Raw genomic sequence first — 10,447 nt, 5'->3', positions numbered from 1 at the left:
GAAGAAAAGTGGGTTGCCCGGGGGGGGGGGGGGGGGAATCCACTCAGCATGGTGCTCAAAGGACCTATTGTCCTGCTCAGCTCTATAAAGCACCTGCCCTGTTTCTCCCAGCACAGATCGGAACAGCTCTAGAGACTCCCTCAAGATGCTGCTGATCCTGCTTTCTGTGGCCTTGTTGGCCCTGAGCTCAGCTCAGAATGAAGGTAACAGTAAACAGAGAAAAAAGAGAAGGGATAAGGGTACTATGACTCTACTTGGAGCTTAGGATTTCACACTACAGGGTGGGAAGAGAAGGGATGGGAAGAGATAGGAAGGAAGTTTTTTTGCTCCCTTTTTATGGTGTGTCCTCACTTCATGGCATGGCCCTGTATTTATGGAACAGTTGGAACCTAGTTTTAAAAAAAAATTGATTTGGGGTCCAGCAGGTCCATGGTGGTGGGGTCCAGGTGGTTGGGGTGCTGGACTCCAACATGGCTAATGGTAGTTCCAGTTCTGGACCTGGCGCCTTTCTTTCTCACTTTCCATCCCTCTTCCTTTCTGTCTCTCTCTGGTAAGTGCACACTCCCAATAGCAAATTACTTTTTTAAGGTGATAATACATTAAAATAATTTTTTAAAATTTTTTACTGAAGAAAGGCAGGCAGGTCTTTCCATCTGGACTGAGAATGTGTATCAGAGCATGGCAAGACTAATACAGGAAGTCAGCTGAGTAGATCGTTAGTAGTCTACTTCAATTAGGCAGAAGCCTAGATGGGCAGAAGGTGCTGTAGAGATGAACTAGACACAGGTCAGAGCAATTTCAAAGACAGAAGATCAAAGAATAAATTTGTCTGTTTCCAGAGTGAGAAAGAAATATCAGGGCCCAAGTTTATCATTTTTCTCCTGCCACATATAATATTTCAATGTGTTATGTGCACTTATGTATGATCATATCCATATGCTTATTCCTCCAAAACTACTTCTAAAAGTATGTTAATAAATACAAAAATGCAGAGATGAATGAGGATAGAAGAATGCTGAAATATGACATAGAAATACCCAGAATACTTAAGCTAAAATAGCATTATGGTTCGAGAAATCCCAGGGTGGACTAAAGTGGCTTCTCTGTTTCAGGTTCATGGTTTTAGACTCTTTATAGAAACAGCCTTGCTCCTGACACCTTCCTCTTTTTTTCCAATAAAACAACAGAGAGGGGCCAAAGACTCATTAAGGGGAGGTCCAGGTGGTGGTCAGAGGGGACTTGCAATGTAGAAGACCTGTGAACTCTGAAGCATCCTGACCTAACAATCATTCTATCCTGTGCTTTTTTTTCTAGAAGTCAGCAAAGACGACTCTCCCCCGTCAGTCGGTAAGTAAAGTCCCATCCGTCTTCAGTCAGCTTCTCTTTGTTTTCACTCTCAAGAATGTTTAAGTCTCTAGTGTTCTCCTATCAACCATTTTCTTGTCCAGAAATGATTCACGTTAGTGTCTCATAAAGATATAGACATATTCCCAACCTTGGTTCTGAGGACCCTGCTCAAGGAAAATATGAAGCTTCCAGCTTCCGTGAGAACAGAGTAGCTTCCCTGTTTCCCAGGCTAGAAATGACTGTTGATGGATGACATGTTATGAAAGTGTCCCCATTCAGCCTCCTTCATCCTTCTCAGAGATCCCAACAGCTTCTTTCTTCCCCAGTTTGCCCCATTATGATTTCAGAAAGAACTGCACAAAAATCAGTCGAGGCTCCCTTTTTGTATGGTTCTCCCCTCCTATTTGTCCCTGTGTCTGATAAAAATTTGCCACAGCTCTTCAGTAACCCTGGGAGCCATTTCTTGGTCTCTCTCCCAGTTCACCTCTGCTTGTGTCCTGGACCTGGGGAAGTAGTTCTATTTTCCACATAGTGTTCAGGTGCCTAGCCTTGGAGTCCCTGTTCGCTCATATTACAGCAGCCCCAAAATAACCTGCAACACATCTGACACTATGGTCCCTCGGCCTCTTCTGTCCTTGGAGACATATTCTGGGTCTCATGATGTCTGAGATCAGAAATTTTAAGAGCATTAATTTGTGCCCAGAAGAAAAGATCTGAGACTCAATTACAGGAGCATGCCAATTAACCCAAACACTGCATAAGGAAGCAGAGTGGACTCCAGGGAGGTTGGCTGTTGAGCGCCAGGTTCTGGGAGAACCTGTATGAAAACAGTTCAGAGAGGTAAAAAGAGGGGAGATGCATCATCACTAAGTCTTGTGCTATTCTTGTGCTATTCCCATACAAATGTAGAAGACTCAGACCAGACCCAAGAGGAAAACCTTCAGAAACTACCACCTGAAGAGCCCTCCTCCAATGATAAAAAACAAGATAATGGGCCTCAGCAAGAAAAACCTCCAAAAGGACCACCCTCTCCTAATCATCCACACTCACGTCACCCCAAAAATCAAAGGAAACCATCTTCACCAGGAGGCTTTTTCCGTCAAAAGTTCCTGGAATCTGCATCTAACCTGGGGCTAAAACCACCACAGTCCCTGTGGGGAAGACAACTACTACCCTCCCAGGGTGAATCATCCCAGTAATGAGAATGGCAGGTAGGACTCCTTTTCACTCTATCACAGGCCTGACACCTACACTTCTCACATTTGAGTGGGACAGAGAGGCAACTGAAGACATGTAGAAATTGCAGTGCTGGACTCCATTGTAAGATTCAGAATCAGGTATTCTAGGATAGGTTGGAAGACTGTGTCTTTAACAACTTCTCCAAGATAATCCTGGTTTGGGGAAACACTGTCCATATGATTCCATTTTCCCAATGACTTCCTATGTCCTTTTGGGTTTGCAATGAGGAAGTAGAGCAGTGTTGTTCCTTTTGTCCTCATACTTCTATCCTAGGAGTTAGTGACTTCCCATACCATGTGACTGTCATGACCACTCTGCCCTGTAATGCCTCATACCAGGCTTTCTCTCAAGTGCCCTTTTCTTGCTAGTTCACACCTTAAGTTGATTTTGACAAATATCCTATAGTTTTAAAAATAATTACTTTAAAATTAACATGTACCCAAGCAAAAAAAATTAAAACTAATTAAACAGTGAAGTATGAGGACAAATCTTAAAAGCATATGTCATCCAAGCTCCCCACCACCTTTCCTAAAAGCCACCGCTAATAACTCTTAGTCTTCTTCTTGGAAATATTTATGTGCATTAGGTACTTCAAAAATGTGTGAAAAATGGAGTGAAAGTATGATATTTTTGGTACTAAAATTTTTGAAAACTATGCAGATATTTTGCAAAATACCTATGAACCACTAACTTTTGTTTTAGATTTTTTTGTTATAAGGTGCATGCACTTGCTAGAGAGAGAGAGGCAGAAAGAGGGAAAATGAGAAACCACCCTTCCAGAGGGTGCTCGTGTCACAATCTATTCTCCTCCACTCTCCTCTTGGGATAGTGGGCATGCACACACACATGCCCAGTGTGATTTTTAAGCAGCTGGGTCCAGGACTCAAACTCCACCATCGGCCATGTGGGATCCAGCAGCCTTAATCTCCATGCCACCTACTGATCCTCTGTGATCTTTTTGAATATTTTTCTCATATATGAAAATAAGTCATCTCTTTTTTCACAAATGATATCATTTCTTTTGTGCCAATCTGTGTTTCATTGACTGCAAATGACACATTTATTAGAAAAGTTCCATGTCACTTTTTAGACATACATAGCTCTTTTTAGAGTTTTGCTATTGTCTTTTATGTTTGTGACATTTTATTTGCAATTATAAACTATTCCATATTATAGCTAAGTCATTATATCTTTAACCACTGCCCTATCAATGAACTGATTTCAGTTTTACACTATTATAGGATATGTTGCAGGAATCTGCATAAATACTACCAAAACATAAATACCCTAAGAATGTTCTTTTCTCTTGTTTCGTGGGCAGCAATCAGAACACATTACTTGCTAGTTATGTAACAAGTAAAGAAAAAGAAATTAGGAAGGAAAGGAAGCTGGGAGACAAGGAGAAAGAGAAAGTGGGTGCTTGGTACCTCACTTCGTGAATACCAGAACAGGATTAGAAAATTCCAGTCATGTGATCTTCTCTATTAACTTCCTTGTTTGTTTGTTTGTTTGTTTCAGAAACTGAAATAGAAGAGAATATCCTTCTGAAAGTCATGCCATGGAAATATGTGGTCAAAACTATCTCTTCAAAATACCAATAAAATTATCATCATACTATTTCTGATTGCCATCTCTCTTTCTGGGTGTTTGTGGGAGGAATGTGTGGGTTCGAAATACAACATAAGAACATCTATAATGTCTCACTAATGCTTCCAGCAAGACTCTTTCCACCTTCACACATAAGCCAGCTGCCAAGTGAAAGAATTCCATTGATCATTTCCATCCATTTGGAAAATGACACAAATGCAATTTTTCAAAATTATTTTCAGGTCTCTTACTTGTATTCTGGTAATTTGAGCTAAACAAGAAAAAATATAACAATGTGAAGGAGTTGCAGAGACCATGGCAACACTTCAAATCTCCAAAATTATTCATTCTTGTTTCTAGGAAAATGACTGGTTCTAGGCCTATTCTCACCAGGAACTACTACACCTTCTTCCTGCTTTGATCATGGCTCAGGTCTCTTTCTCCCTACATCCCTCCACCATTCTTTAACAAAATCTATGAGGAGTTTGTAATGGAGTCAGGACCTAGTAGTTTAAGAAGTAGCAGGGACCAGCAGATGGCATAATGGCTACATCGCTGGACTCCCATGTAGTCAACCGCAGCCGAAGTCTTGACCTGGTGGCTTAAACTCATGCTGGGCACGTGTGTGTGTGCACGCCCAGGATCCTGAGGGGAGAATGAAGAGGAAATTGCAGCATGGTCATCCCTCCAGGGGGTGATTTCTCACTTTCTGTCTCTCTGTCTCTCTCTGTCTTTCTGGTGAGTGCACGCACCCTATAGCAAAAAAAAAAAAAAAGAAAGAAAGAAAGAAAAATAAGAAGAAGCAAAGAAGTAAGCAATATGGAGTCCCTCAGACATGAGTTTAAGTCCTAATTCTTTTTTCTTATAAACTACTTAAAACTCTCAGGGCCTCTGTCTCCTGGTATATTGGAGGAGTCCGACCCGGCGGGGCTCCAGGACCCATCTGAGCCCCTTGACCTTTGAGCATCGCTTCAGGTCGGTTCAGTGAGCTGGCAAGGCCGCGACTGTACACCCCCTGACCATGGAACAAGCTTGGGTCACTTAGCATGTTGGCAAGGCCGCCTGCTATTCGCTCCGGGACTGTGATAGCCTTGCTGGGAAGTGACCCCCCTCTGACTCCCCGATATACTACTATAAAAGAATTACATAGCTCCCTCATACATCTTGAGTGTGTGGTACCCCGACCGCTCCCCTTTACCCTGACCATTTACTGTTAACTACAACGCTTCATTGGGCACAATAAAGGGTGTGCTAAAGTTCTTCTTGATTGTTGGAAGGCCTTTCAAAACACATTTATATAAACTTAAAAATTACCTCTTAAGCAGAAACTGACCCAAGACACTCCTGCCTCAGTGTAGCTAATGTTCTGACAAAGTACATGACGGTGGCGCCACAAGCACAATAAGAATGCCTAGGTGTGCCACAAAGTTTTCCATTAACTCATTAGTCACTTCACCACCAGTTGAAAGGGCTGTATCCCCACCCTCATCAAGTGAACACTAACTTCACCCTTTCAGGATAGGTAAATATATTAGGATTCCTTTAATTAATTTTACATCTCTATAAAATTATATTCTTTATTGGGATTTATAAAAACTAATATCTGTACTTGAGATTTTCTTTTCTAGCAACGCAACCAGTAACCGCAAGATGACTGCCGCCAAGTACTGGCTGATAATTAACTCTGCCTGCTGGAGCTGTTCTCCGAAACCACGCTCCCAGAACAGAAGTTCCCAAAAGCTTGCTTACATCAATCTATTGTCGAATTGTATCAATGATTAATAGATCCACCCTTAATTAAAACTTGAATAGAATCTTTTATCTCAATTGTTAAAACTTTATGAATTAATCATTAGGTCACGTAGCCCCTCTCCCATTTACTTGCATGTATCTCATTTTCAATAAAAAGGCACGATATTTCCTAGCAGTTGTCACTCCTCAGAGAGCGATCTTAGAGGAGTGTCCGGCTTAGGACGTGCATGAAAAAGCGCGAGGCCTTTGTCTTTCTTTTCTTCCAGCGTCGTCTCCGTCGAACCAACCCACCCCCGCCGAGGCTGGTCCCCGGCAGATATAAAGTGAGAATGATAATAATGAGTACCTAAAAGGATATAGATTAAAGATGCAACATACACAAAGACGTAGTAGAGGACTGGACTGAACTACAGCAGTTAAGAAAATTTTATCTCATCTGGCTAGCTGCACTGGTCCGTTGGCCCACTTGTCTTGAAAAGGAAACTGGGAGTGTGGATGTCTATGTCAAAATCCTGAGGGAATCCAATTGAGAACAGATTGCAGTGTGACCATCCCCATTAGGAGTTGCTGTCTTCCCCTCCCTCTCTCTCTCTTGGTCTCTTTCACTCTCTGTTGATCACAAATGCTCTCTAGCAATTTTTTTTTTTTGAGAGGTTTTTACTATAGGGCGCGTGCTCTCACCAGAAAGACAGAGAGAGACAGAGAGATAGAAAGCGAGAAATCACCCCCCCAGGGGTGATGGCCACGCCACAATCCCGTCTCCTCCATTCTCCTGTAGGGATCTTGGGCACGCACACACACGTGCCCAGCGTGAGTTTAAGCCACTGGGTCCGGGACTCGAACCACGGTTGACTACGTGGGAGTCCAGCGACATACCATTACCTCAACTGCTGGTCCTGCTCTCTGGCAGTTATAATGTGTGTGTGTGTGTGTGTGTGTGTGTGTGTGTGTGTGTGTGCTTATAAAAATAATATTATTGTTGGATCGTGTAAGAGTTTAATTTAGAATAAGTAGCTTATTATTTTAAGATATTATTGGGAAATAATTACCAAATTTGCCTGAAGAAAAGAACACTTTCTGCAGCTGCATCTCTGCTGGTTCTCCTCGCCATCCCTGGAGCATTGTGTGTCTCCAGCCTTGGACCACAGCCGCCTGCTCTTGTGGGCTGCTGACCAGCACCCCACCTCAGCTCCCGGAGGACATGCGGGAAGGAGAATGCATCTGTTTGCCAGGTGGTGTGGTGGTATAATAGGAGCTATTCTGACATGTCCACCAGAAGTTGTAAAAACACGGCTGTAGTCATCCTCCATGACACTTTATATCTCTGAAGTTCAGCTAAACATCATGGCTGGAGCTGGTGTCAACAGAATAATGTCTCCTAGACTTCTCCATTGCCTAAAAATGATCTTGGAAAAAGAAGGGCCTTGTTCCTTGTTTAGAGGATTAGGCCTCAATTTAGTGGGGGTGGCTCTTTTCAGAGCAATATACTTTCTGTTTATTCAAACTGCAAGGAAAAGTTGAATGGGGTATTTGATCCCAGTTCTACCCAGATACGCATGATGTCAGCTGCAAGGGCAAGTTTTACTGCAGTCACAGCCACCAACCCATTTGGGTTATAAAGACTCAGTTACAGCTTAATGCAGGGAACTGTGGGGAAAAGCCAATGGGTGCTGTGGAATGTGTCCATAGAGTGTACCAGACAGACAGATCTGGAGGGTTTTCTTTTCTTTTCTTACTTTTTTTTTTAGAGAAGTTTTTGCTATAGGGCGTGTGCGCTCACCAGAAAGACAGAGAGAGACCAAGAGACAGAAAGCGAGAAATTACCCCCCAATGGGGATGACCACGCCACAGTCCCTTCTCCTCTGTTCTCCTCTTGGGATCTTGGGCACGCATGCACACGCACCCAGCATGACTTCAAACCACCAGGTCTGGGACTTGAACAGTGGTTGACTCCATGGAAGTCCAGTGACATAGCTGGACTGGCTGGTCCTGACCTAGAGGGTTTTACAGGGGCATGTCTGCCTCTTATGCCAGCATATCTGAGACTGTTATCCATTTTGTTATTAATGAAGGTATAAAACAGAAACTACTGGAATATAAGCCTGCTTCTACAATGGCAAATGATGAAGAATCTGAAAAAGCATCAGATTTTGTGGGAATGATGCTAGCTGCTGCCACCTCAAAGATTTGTGCCACTAGATGACGTACCCGCATGAAGTTATGAGAACAAGACTATGTGAAGAGGGAACAAAATATAGATCTTTTTTCCAGACACTATCTTTGGTTGTTCAAGAAGAAGGTTACGGGTCTCTCTACCGTGGTCTAACAACTTATCCAGTGAGACAGATTCCAAACACAGCCATCGTGAGGGCCACCTACGAGCTGGTGGTCTACCGGCTCAGTGGATAGCAGGCATAGCTGCCAGACCGCAGAGCGGGAAGACCAAAAGATTACAGTGGACCATGGAATAGCAAAGCTGGCAGGGCAGACAGAAGGAAAATGGTTGGGGAACACTGACCTACACCAAGGTGAGTGTCCAATTGCAGGAACTAAAGCAGTCACAGCATTGCATGGTCTTTCAGTAGGGTGAAAAAAAGTCCTTGGCTGCCTCCAAGGAAATGCCTTTAAAAGCACTCCTTTCTCAAAATTGCCATTTTCTCTACTGTGTCCACGAGACAGAGTTGCATTTTGTTGATTTCTGGCAGTCAGAGTATAGTGTTTATTCAGTGAGCACTTCCCAGTCTTCTAAACAGAGCTATCCCTAACTATATACTGTATCAAAGCTATCCAAAGGTAGTATTAACAGTCATAAATTTTTACCTTCTGACTCTTAATTCCTGTAAAATTGTAAGACAACAGTAATAGTGAGATCCTCGGTGTTACTTTTATTTTTCACATTCCCTGAGACAACTTGGCACAGTATTTTAAATTTGGCAACCAATAAAATAGTGTCTAAATATCTTGTATATTTTTAGCTTACAATGTCAGTTTCCACTGCAGACAGGTGCTTGATGTTTAACATAATGTTGACAGTAAAGTTTGTTAATATATCAAACTCATGGGGTAACAGTTTGGAATGAAATGAACTGGTAAAATGTTGATTTGGGCCATTTCAGTGATTCGAGCATGTCTTCATAGCTTACATAATTTTATGGTACATGAATGAATGCAGTTGTGTTTTCAGTGATGTACTAGTTATGCACTTAAATTATTCCCTGTTTATTATATTTAGATGTCATTTACTTAAAGTGAAAAAAAATGACCATTTCTGCATCTTACTCTACTTGCTTTTGCATTAAGAATTTGAAACTTTGAATTATTTCTGGATCTGTATAGATTACCTTTATTTTGTAGAGAAAATGATAATTTGCAGTTTTGCCCTTGTGAGGTTTTTTTTAAGGTGACAATATTCAGGTCAGTATAAACATTATATAAGAGGGGGCCCTCTGCTTGATCTTAATCGACTTATGGTTTCATAAATAAACAGACTGCTTTTGACAAGAAGTTTTTTCTGTCTTAGTTTCCTGAATGGTAAACCTCAGAAAGATTCAAGCTAATTTGTGTTAAATATGCTAACAGAATATAGCTTTTAAATTCTGCTATTGATTCAACTGCACCTTTTAATACTTTAAAAGCATTCAATATTATGCATATGTCCCTTATAAAGATGTTTACTGTAATTCTGTTAAGAGACTCTGCCTACAGATGTTACTGTATTGGTGTATAACTCTTCACAGTTAACCACCAGTGTGGTGTACAGTACAGATGTACAGTATACCTGAACTGTACATCTTGTGCAATGCCTTTATCTTAAGAATAACTCTTGAGAAGAGACCTTCATGGCCACTGAGAACTAGTGATTTCAGGGGAATAGGAGAAATGAAGATTTTCCACTGATAATTCAGCCTCTAGCCCACGAACTCGCGTGGTAGGTGGACTTTTAAGTCTCCTGTCTCTGTCTCTGTCTTTGTCTCTCTCTACCTCTGTCTCTGTCTCCTCATTTTTTTGTAATTTTTCCATTTAAAAAATTTTTAAGGCAAAGCAGTTTCTTGGCTTTCAGCCCCTCCTTTCCCTTTATCCTGTTAATAATCCCCTCTCCCCCTCCCAATCCAGGAGAGACAAGGGAACAGGCCTCAGAAGAGACCTTCATGGCTACAGAGAACTAGTGATTTTGGGCACACACGCACATGTGCCTGGCTTGAGTTTAAGCTACCGAGTCCGGAACTCAAACCATGGTCGACCACATGAGAGTCCTGCGACGTAGCCATTACACCAACTGCTGATCCCAAATGTGTTTTTTTTCTTAATGTACATATTATGATTTTGGGGTAAGAGAGTCAAGTAGGGGTGTTTATGATGGGAAGGTAGAAAAAGCATTCTGAAACAAAACACAAACATATAGCTATAACAGAAAAGATTACATTGTAATTATATCAAAGCTTTAAAACCTTTATGTTCAAAACATCATTAACACAGTTAAAATATGGTTGGCTTCATAGCCTAGTGGTTAAGGAAACCAGAA

General features: G+C 41.7%; 1 protein-coding gene and 1 pseudogene across 1 annotated transcript; both read left to right on the top strand.

Annotated features, from left to right (window-relative positions):
- The first annotated feature begins 111 nt into the window (after positions 1-111).
- LOC102496685 (proline-rich protein 4-like) lies at positions 112-4,192 on the top strand. The gene is made up of 4 exons (XM_027766836.1): positions 112-203; positions 1,315-1,347; positions 2,257-2,558; positions 4,105-4,192. Exons 1-3 carry the CDS (start codon positions 146-148, stop codon positions 2,544-2,546), a joined length of 381 nt encoding a protein of 126 aa, XP_027622637.1. The 5' UTR covers positions 112-145; the 3' UTR covers positions 2,547-2,558; positions 4,105-4,192.
- Positions 4,193-7,140: 2,948 nt separating this feature from the next.
- LOC102496245 (solute carrier family 25 member 36-like) lies at positions 7,141-8,334 on the top strand (annotated as a pseudogene).
- Positions 8,335-10,447: the final 2,113 nt, after the last annotated feature.

This window comes from Tupaia chinensis, unplaced genomic scaffold, assembly GCF_000334495.1.
Source record: "Tupaia chinensis unplaced genomic scaffold, TupChi_1.0 Scaffold143728_1, whole genome shotgun sequence".
Classification (NCBI taxonomy): domain Eukaryota; kingdom Metazoa; phylum Chordata; class Mammalia; order Scandentia; family Tupaiidae; genus Tupaia; species Tupaia belangeri.
This window is presented reverse-complemented; position numbering and strand designations above follow the sequence as displayed.